This window comes from Pezoporus wallicus, unplaced genomic scaffold, assembly GCF_028554395.1.
Source record: "Pezoporus wallicus isolate ANWC-B61680 ecotype Strahan unplaced genomic scaffold, APGP_CSIRO_Pwel_v1 contig_749, whole genome shotgun sequence".
NCBI lineage: Eukaryota > Metazoa > Chordata > Aves > Psittaciformes > Psittacidae > Pezoporus > Pezoporus wallicus.
The window spans coordinates 3,642,948-3,663,136 of NW_026641327.1; the positions used below are offsets into that span (position 1 = coordinate 3,642,948).

Sequence of the window (20,189 nt, forward strand, 5' to 3'; positions counted from 1 at the left end):
TTATTAGCTAGTTCTAATAATGGTGGTGTTTCTTGTCCATGTTGAACAGCTTACAAGCAGTAATCAAGGTAGAATAGCAGTTACCAAGGTAGAATAGCAGTTACCAAGGTAGAATGAAAAGCACAAGTTTAAGACTAGAGTTCCTAAAACCTTGCAGTAATTTCCGATACAGTTTAAGAACTAATTGTAATTTTAAAATTACATTACTAATACATTATTTTATCATGTTGCTTAGTAATTATGATTCTAGATTTTGTAATGTTTTACAGCAATATCATCCACTATTTCACTTGGTATATTGAATTTTGTATTGTTAAAATCGGGTTTATTTTTAAAATGTGCAAAAATAATACTCTTTCTAGGCTGAAGCCAGAAACACTTGAAGATGATCTTGATAAATATGCTGCAAGTGCCATGAAAATGAAAAAAGAAAAGATTGATCTTAAAGAATTTTCAGCATACTTGGAATTTCCAGTTTCACAGACACTAGAAAGTATGTTTGCACTTTTTGATGAGGTAAGAAGCAACATCATGTTTAAAAATTCTACTACTTAAAGTAAACTTTACTTTAGCCTAATTCAGTTCCAGTTGAGTTCATAGAGGTTTGATTTGGGCTGGTGCTTTTGAGCACTTCGCCACATTATTTGCCTACTGCATTCCATTGCCAGCAAAGTAAGAGCACCTGTTATCAAGTAAATAAAGGATTCACTGAGGTAGAAGTTAAAAGAAGCATCAGCTGGACAAAACTGATTTTAAATGCAAAATATGAAGAGGAAGAAATCTTTGCCGCTGCTTGTTGCAACTGAATGCAGTGCCTATTAGCTGTTATTTTACTTAACCTTGTAAATAAATAATTTGTTCTTCTAGGGTGTCTGAAACCTGAAGGACCTAGGAACTTGGCAGATGAGCCAGTTCTTCATTCATCAGGCAGTCAGTCAGAATAGGGAAACGACTATTATCTTTATCTGGATGAGGTGCTGATTGGAGCAGGAGGTGGATATGTGCACAGGGTTCTCTCTTAGACCGAAGAACAGATGTCATGTGTTCAGGGATTAAATTAGGCTACCTTGCGTTGTGGTTCTCCATTTTTAATTTCTACCTGGTAATTCAGATGGTTTAATGTAAAAATCTTAAATATGCAAGTGAAGGGTGACAGTAGCAGCACTGTCTTCCAAAAAGATTTGAATTATCACTTCTGACTGAGACTCTGAAAAGGTTCTGCAGAGCTTTGGTGACCTAAGGTCTTGCCCTGACATAGAATTCCATTTCAGTGAGGCTTCTTTGCGGTGGCATATGTAACTGTAAATGATCTTTCTGAATATTCTGCATCTTTGTTAACTGTTGGTTATTTATGAACATTCAGACAAATTGCAGTATTTTGAGGTGAGGTTTTCCTTCACAGAATGAAGAAGGCATAATTGACATTCGGGAATTTGTTATTGCTCTGTCAGTTGTCTGCAAGCCATCCAAAACTCTGGAAACAATTCAGTTGGCATTTCAGGTAAGCAGCGTTTTCAGCCTCTGTGTAGTTTACTTACCTTTAGAAGTTATTAATACTGCCATTAGACTTAAGAGAAGCTCGTTTCACATGCCCTTTTAATACTTAATTACATTTTAAAATAACAGTAATGGAAAATTAGATTAAGAGTTCATGTTCAGAGGGAATGCACTGCAAGTTTATGTAGAATTATGGAAGTCTGCAGTTTGAAGTTGCTCCCTGTGGACCTCTGGTAGAATCCTTTCTCAGCACATTGAAACGTGCTGAAAATCTGAAGTCCTTTGTATTTATTCCTCTAAACTAAAGGCCAATGAGTTGTGCTTACTACTTTTTATAATGTTTCAATCAAATTTCATTTTTCAAGTTAGTAAAATATTTAAAAACTTTTCCTACATCTTAATAGAGTTCTGGTTTTGCTTTGTTTTGTTTTGCTTTATTTTTACCCCCTTTTATCTTCTTGTTAAGATTTTCTTCCCTCTTAGGCTTAACCATGCTTCTATGTTAGTCCTGCAGTCTCTGCCCAGACTTTATGCCTCCCAAAAGTGCTCCTAATCTTGTTCTTCTGTCCTCAGTGGTTTGTCATAGCATCAGCATAGATGGTTAATGCAGGCTTTTTGGGAAAGTGACAGCAGCAATACTTTAATGCTTGCCATTCCTGTGGGTTTGTCTGACACCTTGAATTATTGTTTGTTAATTCCTTTAATATTTCTGTTTCAGCATGCAAACTGCTGCGTCCTGCATCATCTCTTCCCTTTGCCTTGAACTCTTTAGTGCCTTTAGTGTTGTTAAAACTGAAAAGTGCTAAATCTTGATGCTGTCTTCATTAGTGAATGGAATTGAGAACATTCACTTGCATGGTTCTACTTGGCAGCCTTATTTTCTGAGTAGATGTTTTCAAGGTCTTCAGCATAAGTGTATTATTCTCTTAATTATGTTTTGTTAAAGAAATGAGGCTCCCGTGAATGTTTAGTGTCCAGATCTATCATTCTTACCCTTTTGTCAATATCAAAAAAGATTGACAAAGGAGGAAGGAACAAAAATATTTAGTTCATACAGACATTTGGGAAAATCTGCCTCTAATAGCTGTTAACCTACTGCTGCTTCTGAGGGAAAAGCAGAAAGGTCTCTGTCCTTACTCCATTTGATCTATATAATGGCATAGAGAAATGCTCAGGTGCTGTTTGGTCAACTCTGTGTCTTTATATTAAAATGAACAAGACTAAAGTAAACTTGAAGGTGGCTTTTGGACAGTATTTCAGTAAGATTTAGCTGTCATCATGCATAATGTGCAATGTACTTTACCATTTTAGGGGAAAAAAAGCTCAGATTGGACAGTTATTTTCCTTTGGAAGCACCTAAATTTAATAGAACAGTTTATAATACACCATTTTGAGCTCCCTCAAAAGTATAAAATTTACTTATAAAAGTAAAATATAAAGTTAACTGTAGAACTGCAAAGAAGTTCTATGCATGTATTAAAAAGGTGAAGCGCTCAGCAAGGGGAAGCAGATATGGCACGCTTTATCCTATTAGTGGTGAGTGGAAGGATCAAAAAAAGTATTGAGCTGAGGAAATTTTGCTCACAGTGTTCTAGAAAAAATGGAAAGAGAGGGGTTTTTTTAATCTTGTCCCCTGTCCTGGGTTTGTGTACAGTGAGATATTCACACAGTTTATTGGGAGCCAGTGAAGGATCTAGCCAGTTCATAAATGTGCGGCTTGGTACAAGTGCTGTCCTCTGCCATGTGCAATTTCTTGAAAAGCACTTTGTCATTTGTTTTCAGTGATAAAGCGCAATGTTTTACATGTATCTCCTGACTCTCTTGGAGTTTAGGCACATAAGTCAGTGGACTAATAATTATTCATTTACACATCTGCAAGACATGTTAGTGTTAAACTGTCTTGTCTCTGAATACTGCTGAAATTCCGGTGGTTATGCATGTAAACATATGGTTTTTTTTCTGAACATAGCAAGCTTTGCTTTTTAAGAATACACAAGTGAACTAATAATCAATGCTATCTTTTACCCAGACTAATCAGAAATCCTTAGTAGGTCACTTGAATGTGAGAGTGACTAGAATTTCCAGTACCAAGCTTTAATTTTGCATAACTACTTAGTTACGTGGTGCTGTTTATAGAAGTTAGCATTCAGTTATGCAGTGATTTATCTTGTTGCCTTGATTCATAGATGTACCAGTCAGAAAATGGAACTATAACAGAAGAGGATTTAGCCTATATTCTGAAGACTGCCATGGGTGTGTCACAGATTAATGTTACGCATCTTTTTAAAGCTGTAGATGAAGAAGAAAAGGGAAAGATTACTTATGGTGAGTATTTTAGGTGGATCTGAGCTGTCGCAAAATGCCAAAGTTGTCTGAACTCATGTAGATACACAAACCAGTCAATTGTACTAAACTTTACCATTTTTAGTTGACTTGTTGACTTTAATAATGATAAAAGCACTGCAAACAAAGTAAATTTACATTGGAAAAAATTGAGTTTCCCCTTTATCAGATGTGATGCTTGCATATTTTCAGAGGTTTTCCTTACACATTAAGTCAGGCAATACCTCGATCTCTTTCAGAATGTTCTATTCTGTGACTTCTATGTATGTGAATATATGTCTTTAAGAAATCTCTCTTGGCTCTGTCCTGTTGCTTTGTCTCTTTTATCTGTTCCCCACTATTTCTGCCCTTACAGAATGTAGAGTGATATAATACTTTCTGCTCCTATAATCATTTCTCAGCCTGTTTGAAAATAAGTCACAAGTGTATGTGGGGGCAAAACGGGGCTATTAACCAGGCTGCTCAATATGTATAGCCTGTAATGCAGGTGAGACAGAGGCGAGAAAGTTGCATTTAAAAATGGTGAGATCTGGGTGAATAGATTATGCTGTGAATTAAAGTACTTGAGTGTTACTTCAGATTATTCATCATTTATGCAGTAAGGTTCTAAATTTAGTTACATCATTTAAGTATGAACTGAGTTGTTGATAGCCAACATAACACAAATCTCCAATAGAAGTGCTTATGACATGCCATGTCCTAGTGGCTTTCCTTCAGGATAATCAGGATGTGTTTAATTTGTAAAAATCTTACAAATTAAGGTATGAATGCTGGTAAATCCTACATTAATAATTTCTATGTTTCAGTCATGCAATATATATGTAAATCTTCAACTACAGAAGTACTTTAATTATTGGAATATCGTGGACACTGCCCTCCCCTATTTCCTGCCTCCTTGATTCCTGCATACTACCCCTCTCCTTTTTGTACCTCTGATCTGCCATGTCCCCAGCATTTCCTGGTGCATCCTATGCTATTGCCTTTTTCCTGCCTATCTCTGTTGCTCCTTGTCCCTGAACTCATTTGAGCAGTGACTCAACTCTTCCCCCATATTCAAAAATACCAGCACAGAATCTTAAGGTGGTAAGCCTAGCAGAATACTAATTCTGGCACGCTCCATTGTTTGAGAATAGCTAAATTTGAAATAGTGTACAGGTGAACTCAGGCTGGTTCATGTGAGTTAGCAAAGAATTTGTAATTGAATATTCACCTTTAATAGTACTTAGTTGCATTTAAGTCTGCCCTTTTCCCTACGTGATCATGGTGTGTTCTCGTCACAATAAAATCTGGACCACTGAGACACAGCAGTGGACATTGTAGTGCTTAACTCTCATTTTCACTGTTTTATTTCCTGTAGTCAAGAGTAGTCTCCTGCGAGGCTACACAAAGTATGATGGTAGTCACATAAGTTCTTTGAAACTTTGCTTGGATCTTTTTCTTATAGAAATGCTCATTGTACACTACAAGCATTGCACTGAGATTCTAACATATATGAAAGCTTAATAGGGAGAATAAATGTCTAGTTTATTGTGGTAGAGAATTAGAAGATGAAAGTAAACTTTTGGTATTGCATTTCTTCCTTCAAAATTCCTGCCATAAATAACCAGTCTCTTGCCTTTCCTAAGCATGTGACTCCACATACTCGGTTTTTTGCACTTAAATGCTGAGAAGGGAGAGGTGGAAAACTTTCAGACTACACCTTTTCTGAAGGCGTTATTCAGTCAAGTTCTAAGAAATCAGAACTTTGTATCTGGTAAAAGAGTACTGACATTACTTTGGACACATATGGCAGAGGGTTCTGTTTACAAGCTCCTTCTTTCTAGTGTGTTGGAGTGTGAAGCAGGAATATTAAGTCTTCAGTCTTCCTTGTAAGAACAACAACAACAAAAAAATCCAAAGTAGCAAACCTAAGTTGCTGGACATATAGCAGAGTCCTTGAAGCCAGAGATCTCATCCCAAAGGAAAAGTCCAGGTAAACAGAATGACCAACAGCAAAATCAAGATTGTATAATTAGCCTGATAATCTTGGATTGGAATTGTTAGAAGTCTGGATTTTTGTCACATCTTTAAAAATACACTAGTTGTCAAAAGATCTGTGTATCAGTTCTCTAAAGCAGTGTGCTGTTTGCTTACTTGCTTAGATACACCTTTATTCCAGAGCTGCTGTGCTCAGTGTGACCTGGAAACAGGCATGATTTCTCAGTCTTAAAATATGCTTCTGGAGAATTTGAATAGGTTCTGTAGGTTGGCATTGCAAATTCTAGGATACTCTCCACCTGTTCTTGATAGACAAATGGTGACTGTGAAAATGTTCCGAAGTCTGCCTTACTTGATGGTAATAAGAAGAAAAGGGGGATTTGCAGTATTGTGAATACCTCTGTGGATGACTGGAGAGAGAAGGAAGAAGTGTTTGTTCTTTAAAATGCAGTACCTCTGCCTGTATTATCTACAGGATTATCCTATTAAGTTTGTGTACATTAATTACATGGCTGAGGTGGAACGAAAACTAGGAGGTTCATGAACACAGAGCTTCTGTCAGGAGCATCAAGTATTATGAGGGTATTGCAAAGGCAGGAGAAAGACCTCTTTAAGTTTGTACTGTACATATGCATACTTAATGCAAAAACACAGGAGTCTTAAAGAACTCCACTTTGGGGTCTGTCTTTCTTTTTGTATTTTTCCCTTTAGCAGGGTTAGGAAGCAAAATTACTTTTTCCCAAGTAAATGACTATGGTTATCTTTTTCTCCAGTCTCATGCTTCACAATTGTTTTAAGCTTGACTCCAAGATGAGACCTGTGATTAGAAGTAATGCTGAAATAGCTCATTCTTCCTCCATCACCTTGTCTCACATTTCTGATAAATGAGGCAAATGGGATCCAGGCACTTTTCCTTGGGCTCTGCTATGCACAGGCTTGATGAATACTCCTTAATAACCTCGGGAGTTCTTTCAGTAAGACCCAAAATGTCTACTTCCTGAGCTCTACCAGAAATGACTACTACCACTTTTGAGTATTCTAAATATAAAGGAGCACTCTACTTTCCTTTCTTGAAAAAGGTCAGATACATCACATCCTTTGCTATGGGATTACAGTTAGAAAAAAAAAGTTGAACTTGCATTAAAAATCTTTGCTGTATATATTTTCAAACATTTAAGTAGTGTTTTTTTTTTCCGTGAAGGCCTTTATCATTTACATGATCAATCAGCCTTTTGTACATAAAGGTTTTTCAACAAAGATGGTAATGCTGTTTTTCATAGCCTGAACATCTTCAGCTTTTGTTGCAGTTACAGGGTCCAATACTTTAGATGCATGCTTTTTTATTTGCAGAATTAAGTTGTTTATTTCATTTTCCCCACTTCTCCCTTTGCAACAGTTCAGAAGCAGGGCTGACCTACCAGTTGAGTGCCCCTGTGAGACAGTTGACATTCCCTCGCCCTTCGGAGTACTGAGGAAGACATGTCATCTGAAATGGAGAAGGGTCTCGGGGAGGGAAAGCTGTGGTAGTTCCCTTCTTCCACACCAGCCCAGTTGTACCAGCGAGTCACACCTCTGAAAGGGTACTTCAGCTGGCATCTGTGCTGCACTCTAGGGAACTCACGGATTGCCTGATGACAAACTCTTCACTGTGAATTTGAGTGGGCTGTGAGTGATATACTGTAGGTGACTGAGTTGGTGATAATGTTTTCCAGTATCAGTTTACATTATAAGTATAGCCACTTGTGACTTCGTATCTTGTGTTCAAATTATGCCTGTATAAACAGTCCTATGGGCAAGTTGTGACAAGGCTTCAATGTCTGATTTTTAACACAAAATTATATTTCTTGATGTTAAGGATTCCTCCCCCTGCCCCAAGAGGTGATCTTGTTCTTTTTTTGTCTTCTTTAGTATCCAACATTAAAATTGGAGGGTTTTTTTCCCCAATGTGTCACAAATTAATGATCTTCTCACAGTAATATTCTCCAAAATATTAGGACTTTCGACATGCTGTCATCTCGAATGAGGAAGGCAGCAAGGTCAGCTGGTGTTAGGCTGAAGAGAATTATGAGTGCAAAGCATTAAAGGGCATGTTTGCAAAAGTCTGCCCAGATTTTAAGAAATGACTGCTCTTGCCGTTTGTTGTTCTTCAGCTGGAAGGCTCCTACCCTTCCCCCAGTGAACAGTGGGATGTTATGTCAGGACATGGGGTGCTCCTCATGCATTTTAATGCAAATCTGAGTCTGTTTACTCCTTCACCATACAAGCTAAGCTTTGGTCTGAAGTGTGTTAGGAGGGCTTAGATAACCTTTTGCAGCGTCTTGCCTCTGGGGATGTGGTAAACTTCTGCTGAGAAACTAAAACAGGCTGTGGGAATAGCATTATGCTAACTGCTGCTATTTTTCTCCAAAGCGATCATGTGATTATACATGTGTAACTATTCAAATTTAGCACCCTTCTGTTTCAAAGAGCTGATTCTGTGTAACAACAATTTGTATTTTTTTAGATGACTTCTACAGATTTGCTGAATTGCACCCACACTTTGCAGAAGACTATCTCTATGCTGATCAGATGGGAGCTGAGAGTGGCTTGGAGACTTCATCTCTTTCTGTTCCTAATGGTATCTGTACTGACTTCAGCCCTGATAGCACTGAAGATAGAAACAAGCCCCTGCAGAAGAAACTGAATTAACACTACAGCTGTTCCCTTCCTCTCCTGGTGAGAGGATTGTCTTTTCTTGGGATTTTCATAAGTCACTCCAGCTATACAGCAAATACCAGTTTTGTGTGTGAAAGTTCTTTAATACCGTTCTTTGATCATATGTGCTATATTTAACAACATGTTCCAGGTTATTTTGGGGAAGGTGTTTTTATTTTTTTTTCCCAAAAAGGTCTTTGAAAGGCAAAAATGTGAATGTGCTTCATTATTAATGTTCATATTTAAAAGGAAGCGGCACACTTATTTATATTCCATTGGCTAGTTTCATGTACCAGGTGTCGCAGAGACTGTGCATGTGTAAAGAAACTGTAGCTACTATGGTGTTAAGTGCACTTTGGTGATTAGTGTTTTCCCTAGTTATGGGGATGTTTATCTGGGGCCAAACTTTGCTGTCCATCTTTGCATAGTCAGTCTTGTTGATTTCAGTGGGATTATTCTCTTGAGCAAGGCAAGCATATTTTGGCCCTTTGTTTTGGTTCCAGTGAACAGTTTGGAAACAATAATGCAAAAACTTGCTAAGGATTACTTTTAATTTTTATTGTTGAATGACAAAATTGTTTCTTTTTCAGTCTCTTCCACGGTAGGATGAAAAGGAAAGGTTCCTTATCCCACACCCCAACGCTTTTCTACTGTCATCTTCCATATGCAATTAAATGTGAATGTTTTCCAAACTGACATGCCACATACTGTTGGCAAATACATGACAAAACTGTTTGTGCTTTTCTCTTCTAATCGGTTCCAGTCATGCCCACCCAGCGTTTAAATGGGAGGCATTTACACAATTGTAGTTACTCTCGATTTATCAGGAATCGCAGGTTTCTTTTGTGGCAAGCCTGTATACACAGATAACTTGGCATGGAATGCATTATGGAAGCTTTGCTGTATCAGCCCAAATTTCAAAAGGTTGCAGTTACTTCAAAGGCAAAGCCAGCAACAAGTTTTAGAACATTCTTAAGAAATGCTAGTTAAATCTCTATAGAAACCTTCATATATGTTATATGCAGTATATGAGCTTAAAATGGTTTAGAACTGGTTAAACAAAAGTAAACGACAACAAAAACTAAACCCACTTATATTAGTAATGTTTCTTATCTTTCCTTCTGTAAAGCCAGATGCCTTAATTACCAACGGAGGTCTCAGAGAAAAATTCAGATTATTATAAAACCACAGAGCTTCGCTGATTGGGAAATGTGACAAAAGCCTCAAGGAGTGGGAAGGACTCTGTCACAGAAATAACTCTTGATGGCGACTCTACTTCCAAACAAACCAAAAATACTTTCAGATCATTTCTCTGACTAATTTTGTAGGGCTGCGCTAAAATATGATGGCTTTGTGACTGGAAAACTGTTGAGATTTGAATCTTCCACGTTAGAGTCATACAGATTTGGAAGGGAGGAATTTTAGCAGAAGGAAATCTGTTTGTACCAAATGCTTTTATTACTATTTTTTTTTACATAGCAGGAGCTGTTTTAAAGCTCATTAGGGTATTGGAATGTGTCCTTAGACATTCCTAACTGTATGTGGCAAGTCTCCAAACTGAAACTGGCTTTAATAGAAAGGGTATGAGGGAAAAAAACATAGGAAATTATGCATTCTCTGGGGTCTGTGGGTTCTCATTTGGAGGTGATAGTTTTTGATTTATCCAGGTAACACATGCTGAGCTGACAGGGCTGCAGCAGACTGACAAGACAAAATTTGAGTTAAAACTGATCATGAGAAATAGGATAAGTGGTTTGGAAAAATAAGGCATATAAGGAACTACACTTAGGTAGGAATAGTCAACTGCACAAGCAGAGGAGGGAGTGGGTATTACTGCATAAAACATCTTGGGGCAGGGATGGTATAGAGTATGACAAACTGGGCACTGTTAACTCATGTTAACATGTGAGAAGTGTGGTGGTATTTCTGTTTTCAAGTTGTGGTAAGGCCTCAGATGAAGTACCTGTCCATGTTGGGGCACCTGAGAGAGATGGGGAGTGGCTGGATAGATTCTGGAGGACATAAAGTACTCAAAAAAAAGAGAAATCATGAAATATTCTTTAATGAAAGGGAGAGGAGACTGATGGAAGATGCGAAAACAGTCTTCAAATATGAAAAACATTCCTATAGAGAGGATAGGAATAGCCTTTTCTCCACGTTAATAGTAGATACAGGCTATTTATTTAAAAGGCAAGTTAAGCATTAGGAAAATTTCCTTACAGTGCATCTCATTAGAATAGGGAGGATGGGTTATTCCAGGTGGGGTGAGGAGCCTTCCTTCACTGAAGGCTATAAAAACAGAACAGACAACTAAGATGGAGACACTTTATTTTGTTGAGCATACCCCAGGGTACAGGGATACATCCTGAGGTCTACTTTCTGTGATAATACAGCATGAATTTAAACCGGTATATAAGGGAAAGCACATGAACTGTAGTCTGGGCATATTGCATCTTGCAGACTTTTAATGGCACATGGCTCAGGCTGGCTGAGGTAGTTATCTTTCAACTTTGTTATGTGAGCTTGAGAATTTGGGAATTTCAGAGTGCAGGGGATGAAAGATAGTTCCCTGAGGCGCATCTGAAAAGAAGAAAAAGTTAAGCTTAATATCCCGTGGACAACTTAAAAGCTCCAGAGGAAGAGATTCTTTGTCCTCATCTATAAAACAGCAAAGAAAGCTGGTTGAAGTTGGCTAAATAGGAGTGTGCCTAATTTGCATGTATGGTGCGTGTAACTTGGGGATCTGTCTTCTGAAAACCAAAAGGTTCATTTGGTTTCATGTTTGTTTTGGTGAGGGAGATGTTTACTAATTGTGGTGAACTTCAGAGCTGCGCTTGTTTGCAACTAAGCTGCTCAGGGTGTTTGGTTTGAAGGGTGCTGCAGGCTACAATAGCCACACTGCATGGTGAAGAGGCACTGAAAAGCACGTGTGTCAGTTGAGTTCTGTCCAGAGCTGCTGCTGAAGGCAGCCAGTCACCAGTGCATTGTTTGCTTGGTATGCAAGTACTTTTGGTGGAAGCAACCATTGAAAACCACCCAAACAAAAAAAACCTAACAGATCCACAAAGCAACACTTAGATTCTGAATGAATTGTGGTGCTTCCATAATAGGATGAACATAGGTTGAAGTCCTGGTCGGCCTTCACGAAAACATTATTAGATCACACATAACGTCACAATTACAGTGGATGTAATTCAGGTAATTTGTAGATTTGTAGCATCTGTAGAATATAGGGCTATAATGCTAGACTGCCTTGTAGTGACAGAAAAGCCACATTTCTCTATGGTGATAAACTCGGACTTCATTGAGGGTTGAGTCCTGTAACACATTGCTTTACGGCAGCAGTGTTCAACACAACTCACCTATGAAACTCTTAACTGCCAAAATATTTTAGTAGTTCCATCTAAGTAGCCTTTTCAAGAGGCATCTGACTGTGGAGCAGCTGGGTGATGACAGGCAAGTTTCAGTGGCTTGCTGCAGTGTCAGGGTAGGTGTGAAAGCTTCTTTTCCCCTTCACCAAACACTGATGTGTAAATGTTTTCAGTTGAAGTATTATGTATTTCACAAATGCATTGTTTTGTTTTAACTGGTGTTATCAACAGCCCCTAAATTTACAGGGAGGCATATGAAGAAATGACTTCACTTCTTTGCATCAATTTAACCTAATAAATGTTCCTTACACAAAATGCAGGGGTGTGAAGGCATTTGACATTTCTGATGAGCATTTTACTACTTTATGTAATACTACCATCCCTTGCCAGAAGAGCTCTTGCATCAGACTGAATTTTTACATATTGAATGAGACACCCTGCCAAAACTTTGCTATTCTGCTGTGGTTGAACAAGTATACTCTGTAGTTTGAATGTATTTAAAGTAACACAAAAAGCCACAAAATTAAAGATACCCCAAAATTATTGGGGATTTTGGTGTTTTTTTTTACATTTATATTTGTTCAAACATAACAAAACCCCACTAAAACCAAACAAACGTTTAGGAGGTACAAAGCATGTTTAACTATGCCTGTAACACAGTAAGGCAAGTGCTAGTACAGATGCCTCAGGAGTCCACTGCTGTAAGCAGGTACAGTGAAGAGCATTGCAGGCAGTTTGTAATCCTCAATGGAGAAGTTAGGTTGTGCACGTAAGTTTGTACGAATGAATCATGCTATATGTTTCAATGTATTTATTGTTGCTAGGATAATCTTACTGTGATAGAAAGCAACCAGGCTTTGCGTGATTGCTAATCCCACTTTGAAGATATAAATCCTTGGGTCGCAGAGGTTGAAAAGGAGACACGTGTGCACTGGGGCAGTTGATGGAACCTCTTTAGTGGCAAAGCTGCTGGAAGTAGATAGGTTTTATACACAGCTGTTTATTCATGCTTTTATGCATAGGTTTGTTTCACTGACTGGGTTTGTTAGCTGTCTTAGGCACTGGGCTGGTTGGAGTATTTTTTAATTCATAAAATGTAGCAAACCTTTTTCTGGAAAAAAGGGTCATTGTGCTGAATTCAACCTCATAGCTTGGTATATTTTCTAAAGCAGATGTGTTTTTATTAATTTATTAGTTCCCTTACATAGCCATCTCTTGCACTACCTGCTGTTCTTCCCACTTTTATATTATCTGCAGTAAGTGCAGCTTTTCACATTAACTGTTTTAGTCACATCCTGCTCTCTGCTCCTTCAAAAATGGTGTTATCATTAAAAAAAAAGGGGGGGAGGGCAGAGTGGGACTTAAAGAGTACAACTTGTAGAACTTGGGCAGCACATGCCATGATATCAGAAATACACTATTAAGCACAGCTTTGCATATGTTGACTGAACTAGGATGGAAAGAGAAGAAAAAATCTGATTAAAAACTGACCAAGTCAGATTTTCCTTTAGGTCGGAGTATGGGTCCTAAAACCTCCCAGAATGTTGCATTCTGCTTAATGTGAAGCCTGTGGTTTGTTCTTTTTATTTTGCAGCACTTTTGTGAGTGTTCTAGAATTAAGAAAGGACAGATAATGTTGGCCAGGAGTTTTACATCAGCAGACCTTAAGTTCAGCTCCTAGACTCGTACTGAAGCACGGAATTTCCCTGTGAACCAAGCAGTTCAGGTGGTTTGTTAGTTTTTAGGTATCTGAACTTCAGCTAATTTTGAAAAATTAAACTGCCTGATTAACTTAGCTAGATCCTTTACTAAAAAGAAGGAAGAGTAAGTCCAGCAGTTTGAAATGGAAAGTAAGAATTTGTCATTGGTGCCTTGATTAATCTGTCCAGCAAAACAGCAAGATCTGTTTCCCAGATGAGCAAAGGGATTGAGGCTGTCATTCAGGTAATCTTGCAGTCCTGGCTAGGCAATAATAAAGCCAGCTGCTCTTCAGTCAGTGGTTGATTTCCTGAAGGTACTGCAGCATTGGGTATCCAAGTAATGTCTGGGTCACTGGCAGCACAGCCACTGAGGTTTCATTGGATCTTCCTGCCTTTTTCCCGTGAAGACTGGAAAAAAAGATTAAAACTGTGACAGGAGCCTTGCAAGACCTGTGTAACAGTGCGGTCCTTTAGCATCACCTCAAAGGAAGAAACACAGTCATTCCGTGTTACAGCTAAGGCAGTTAACTGAGTGTACACGTTAGTCACCAACAAGCTGTGATCAAAGCATTCGTAAATTATATGATATTGAGGTAAAACTACCAAGAGAATTCAGGAGCAAACAGGTTGTCCATTAGACTTGCCTGGACTTGAATCTGAGTACTTCCTGCATCTCATAGTGAATCAAGCTAAGATAGTTCCTTGCTCTAGGAAACTTTTCCGGTTTATTTCAAGATAATTGCTTTGACTTTTACAAGTGGAGGAGTGATTTGTTTTGTAGAAAACAGCTTCCTTTTTTCCCCAGATTGGATGATGTGCTCTATCATGTGTAATGGGATTAAACTGAAGTGGGCGATACCAAGAAAGCAGGGGATTTAAGAGGCTTATAAAACAGAGGGTTTATGTTTCTGTGCAACATGCTGACCTTTTTGCAGCAGTTGACACTGCCTAGATTGTCTTGCAAGTTTGTTAGGCAAATAATTTTATTAGTTGTGTGATGGCAGCGGCTGCTTATTCCATTTTCTTGAGCAAAGTGGCAGAGCAGCATGCTTCTGTGCAGGCTAACCTCAGTAAAGGTGTATTTGCAGTTTTCCGATGATCAGTCTCTGGGAATGGAAACAGTAGAGTCACCTTAGCACAGGCTGCACCTAAGTTATTCCTGTTAATTAACGTGTTTGGAGGGGTTCAGTTGTCATGTTTCTTTATTCTGAGCTACGTTGCACAGGGCCGTATGAACATTAGGGCTCATCAGAGGTTAGCTTGGGGATCTCAACAAAAGGTGCTGTATGATAATCTGTCAGTGTAGCGTTAAGTTTCAGGTTTTTCACTTTGACCAAAAATGTTAGAAGCAAGAGAAAAGTCATAATTACTTTTGTAATATTCTATTTTGGTGTTATAAATGGGATGTTATTTGAGAATGTCAGTTCTGAGCCAGAGAGTCAGCTGGAGAAAAATCAGGATGAACTAGGTCCTGAACAAGCAAGCAGAAGAGCCTGCCAAGGCTAGTACGGCAGCAGAGCTTTCACCGTGCAGCTGGCCTTTTCCCACAGTAAAGAACAATCATTTCTGCCTCTTGGGCTGGTGAACTCAGTTTTGTGTATCCACAGCTCTCACTTGTGCTGACTGTTCTTTGTAGGTGTGTTGCAGCCTGAGGGAAACTTTGCTGTCTTTTAAGTGATAATTCACAGACTTCTCTCCATAAGACATAAGCGGCATGTGAATAGTAAGTCCTTTTCTGGTAATGCCACCCAAAACTCAAGGCTACTTTGGCTTGTGCCTGCCATTAGGCAAAGGACTGTTTTGTCATTTCCCACACTTTAACCATTACATGTGTGTTCAGGTGGCAGCAGCTCTGAAAGAGTTTGAGATTCTCCTTGTTCCTGTGAACAATAAAATTAAGAAACATGGTATAATGAAACCTTAAACTGGATTGACCTCTGAGTCATATTACTTTCAGTGTGTGCCTGTTTACTTTCAAGTTCCAAATGCAGCATCTATAAATGTGATAGCAAACACAAAGTCTCCTTATGGAGACAGAAGAAAGCTGAAGCTCAAACACTTTTCATCCTACCATGGTACTGGAAATGAAATTCATCTGACAGTAAGTTATTTCTAAGTCTATGAATGTATATGGGGAAAACCCAAATACATGTCTTTTATTCACTCTCCAGCATGAAGACAATTTTGTATTTTAAATATTAAAGAAATAAACTTGTAAAGATCTTGTATGCCCTAAGTATATATTTTTGTCCTATGTTTTCTTTTCTAATGAAGTTCAAGCAAAATATTTCTTACATTTCAGAAGGGAGCTTTAGGTTAGCCAGTGCTGTACTTTCCAGACTACAGAAGTGATTTTTAAGTAAACATCTAAAAATGAAATTATATTTTTAAATACACGGATTAGAATTCCTTAAGTTAAACAGCTCTCCTTAGCAATTGTATATACTTAGACAAAACCCGACATCGCAGCTGCTTGTCTATATAGTTGTGTTTGGTGTTTTGTTTATATTGCTTTTTCCAGTCCCTCTAAGGGTGTTAGGAACTCCATGTAAATCAGTAATGTTAGAAATAGAAGTCAGAAGTAAATTTCTTTAGAAGTGATAGATTTTTGTTTCCTGGAGGAGGACCAAGACTTAGCATCTGCTAACCTTGTATTGTGTACTCTACAGCTTCAATGTTGCGGCATTGTACTGAAAGTATTTGGCATCTGTTCAGTGGGACCACTTTCTAAACCTTTTTTATAATTCCCAGCAGCTCCCCAGGTGTGTGAGACATTTCTAACTTGATCACAGGTACTAGTTCCTCTTTTTTGAAGAATAAAATTGAGTTATCAACAGGCTGAGAGAGAATTCAGAAAGAAAAATGGTTTTGATAGTTAAACTTGCATTGAGGACATCATGTATATATTTTGGAAAAATACATTGCTATGTTTCTGAACATACTTGAGAATTTAAATGAAAAGCAAGAAAAGTAAACATTTTAAATTACCACATTTTGGAATTTTCTCTTAACCGCAACTAAATCCCAGTTAGGCACTGCCATGAAGAGGATGCTTTTGGTGGCAAAGCTTTGCTGACAGAGCAGGAAGCTGATTCATAGAACGTCCTTGCAAGGTGTTACATGCTTGTTCCATCTGTGGTACAGATTCTGTTGACTTCGAGGCTGCCTAGGCAGACCTGGTGTGTTTAAAAATACTTATTGGCTGCAAGCTTTTTGCCATCATAGCCCTTGGATACGCAGTGTAAATCTGTAACGATATATAGTGCTACTGGATAGTAACAATAATCTGAATGCATATTTTCTGCTGTAAATTCCCCTGCTATGGCTCCTATGGTATGTGTACATAGACTATTACCTTTGCACTGAACTGACTATACTTCCAAGTAATGTACTAAAGATGACTTGTAGCTTGTGTTTCCAATTGTGGATATACTTTTGCAGAATGAAAGGTATAGCTTCAGTGCTACAAATTTGATTTTTATATTTTTTATTAACATGCATGGAAGACTAAGGATAATATTTTTTAAAAATGAACTTGGTTTTGTACATTTTTCAATGTTTAAAACAATATGATTTAACATTACCTCTGAATACCAGTGATCAGTAAATTCTTAAAGGAAATACCTCAATTTGAGCATTTTTTTTCTTGTTAGTTGTCTGATAGGTTGAAATGGACTATAGCATGTGATGAATTGAGCCAAACGGTGTAGACACTTAAACTATGCTATACAAGTCGTATGATGATTTACTAAAAGGGAACTAAATGATACACTACAAGTGTTGATGTGCAGTTATACAATCATGGCTCATTCTGCCTAGCTGGACATTTTCCTTATGAATGGCTTGTAAATGGAATTTTCAGCGTGAAGCCGAATTAAAAATGAAACAAAAAAAATGTTTGGTTTCCTCTGGATTTTTTTTTTCTTAGATTTAAGGGTTTTATAACTAACAAGGCTTACAATAAAGGAAGGGATACAAATCATAGTTGTGAATAAGCCTGAGTCTGTATGTGTTTTATATGTTTAGGTGTGCTTTGTTGGTGTATGTTCTTTGTGGCAGTGTGTGTACGAGAACAGTGCTTGTTTACCTGACAACTGGGAGTATGAAATACAGGGTTTTAAGGGCTTTTTGTTTGGGTTATTCCAGGTTTTTGGCTTGGCCTTGAATTTTGGCTTTGGTCATCCCCTTAGGATGATGGGGATATTGACTCCAGTTCTATTTTTCTGTGCTTAAGAGGAGTATCAAAAGATCAAAACAGCTCCCGAAGTCTGGAGAACAAGTCTGTCTAAATTATACTGAAAAGCAGTTCTGGCTGCTTTTATTTATCCAGGAAACAGACAAAGTGATTCAACGTTCCAGATACCTAAATATGTGAGAATTTCATAATGGGTAGTAGAAAAAGGTGTAATGAAGTCCAGTTATATATATACGCTGAACCATTAATATGAACAAGAATACAAGTGAAATACTAGGGAAGTTTACCACAGAAATTACATATGTTCATCAAAGTATGAAGATTCCAGGGGAAGGCTAGTTAATGTTTTTCTTAGTGTTAGTCTCTAATTTCAAGTTATTGTCGTAGTTTAACCCCAGGCACCAACTAAGCACAAAGCATCTGCTTGCTTACCCCCTACATCTTCCAGTGGGATTGAGAGGCGAATTGGATAAAGGTAAAATGTGGGCTAAGACCAGCTTAAAAAACTGCAATTAAATAGAATCATAGAGTAGGGTTGGGAAGGACCTTAAGATCATCTAGTTCCAACCCCCTTGCCATGGGCAGGGACACCTCACACTTAAACCATGTCACCGAAGGCTCTGTACAATTTGGCCTTGAACACTGGTAACAATTATAACAAAAAGGGAAACAACAAAAAGAGAGGAGTAACACCCACTAAACACAACTGATGCACAATACAATTGCTCACCGCCCACTGAATGATACCTAGCCCAAACCAAGCAGCGGTTTGCCCTTCTGGGTGATCATGCCCAGTTTATATCCTGGGCATGACGTGCTGTGGTATGGAATACCCTTTGGCTAGTTTGGGTCAGGTGTCCTGTCTGTGCTCCCTCCTGGCTTCTTGTGCCTCTCCTCACTGGCAGAGCATGAGAGACTGAAAAGTCCTTCATCAGGGTAAGCGCTGCTTAGCAACAACTAAAATATCAGTGTGTTATCAGCATTGCTCTCAAGCTAAAGCCAAGACAGAGCCCTGCACCAGCTACTAGGAAGAAAATGAACTCCATCCCAGCTGAAATCAGGACAGGATGGATGCAGATTTTGAGTATGTTCTTTGGTCCAAGCCAGGTCAGTCATGCAGTGGTTTGTGTGAAAGTACACCTGTAACTGATAGCAAATGGGTGAACTGCATTCTGTGTAAGAAAGGAGATAATACTGAATTTTTCCAAAACAATAATCTGGTTATTTCTTTCAGTGAGATCTGACCGATCATGAAGCAGTGTGACATGCTTTCTTATGAAGAAAAGCTTTAAAGCCTGAACTTTTTTTTTGCTTAAATATATTTTTTCTTTTTCTTCTGCTCTGAAATGCAAGTAACTTATTTGCTCTATACTTATGAAAGCAGATTACACTAGAAAATTAATGCCAGAGGATGCGATCAGAATGAGGTACACTTTCCAAAACACTTTAATTCATTACAAACCAGAAGTGATTGACATTATTAATGAAATTACAGATGTGTGAATGAACAAAATGTATGCAAGATTTCTTTTTTCCAAGGGTAAAGGTCCCTTACGTGATACCATCTGTTTTTAACCCTGCTTTTCCCTGCAGTGTGAGGCCTGCCAGAGGTGACAGGCTATGACCCTGGCTTTGGTGTGCAGAGCCCTCTGCTTCTCCTGCCACTGTGCTGCTTGGTTCCACAGGGAGCCATGGGGGACTGAATCTACATCCAGCCCTTCCCTGCTACTCCTTCTTTTCAGTGTCTTTTCAGGTGACATGTTCTCTGCTAAGGTAGCAACACAACTTCCTCCAGTCATGCCCTCTTCTCCTTCCCCACCTTTCTCTGGTGTCCTGGGTTCCGGATGTTGGATTATGATAGGGCAGGGCCCAGAGGAGCATTCCCAGCTCCATAAAGGGACAACGTTTGGTAGCTCAGGCCTGAGAGAGCAGAGTGTGATTTACTGCTTGGCAGGAGTGCTGGACTCAGCTGCTGATGGATGGACACCACTCCCTTCCCTTCTCCTGGGTACTGCCACTGTCCTTAACTGCTTACTCATGTTGCTTGTTTCATTTCCCTAATTCTTCTATATTTTTATTTTTATTGTTGGTTGGCCCAACCATGTCCTGGGCTGCATCAAAAAAGGTCAAGGAAGGTGATTCTCTCCCTCTACTCTGCTCTCATGAGACCCCACCTGCAATACTGTGTTCAGCTCTGACCCCAACACAAGAGCGATGTGGGCCTGTTGGAGTGAGTCCAGAGGAGGCTGTGAAGGTCAGAGGGCTGCAGCATCTCTCTTACGAAGACGGACTCAGAGGTAGTTAGTTCAAGCTGGAGCACTGAAGGCTCTGGGGCGACCTTAGTGCAGCTTTCCACTACCTAAAGCAGCCTCCAGGATATGCAGCGAGGGACTTTTTACAAAGGTATGTAGT

The 20,189-nt window shown here is 38.7% G+C and overlaps 1 protein-coding gene across 3 annotated transcripts in view; it reads left to right on the top strand.

Annotated features, from left to right (window-relative positions):
• LPCAT1 (lysophosphatidylcholine acyltransferase 1) overlaps window positions 1–10,540 on the top strand; it is a 60,210-nt gene extending 49,670 nt beyond the window's left edge. For 2 of the 3 annotated variants that reach the window (XM_057423063.1, XM_057423065.1), the window contains 4 exons: window positions 363–516; window positions 1,403–1,501; window positions 3,684–3,822; window positions 8,321–10,540. In XM_057423063.1, coding sequence (XP_057279046.1) covers window positions 363–516; window positions 1,403–1,501; window positions 3,684–3,822; window positions 8,321–8,505 — 577 coding nt within the window. In that variant the 3' untranslated portion in view covers window positions 8,506–10,540. The remainder of the gene's footprint in view (window positions 1–362; window positions 517–1,402; window positions 1,502–3,683; window positions 3,823–8,320) is intronic. The other variant, XM_057423064.1, reaches the window with a different exon arrangement.
• The last annotated feature ends 9,649 nt before the right edge of the window (window positions 10,541–20,189 follow it).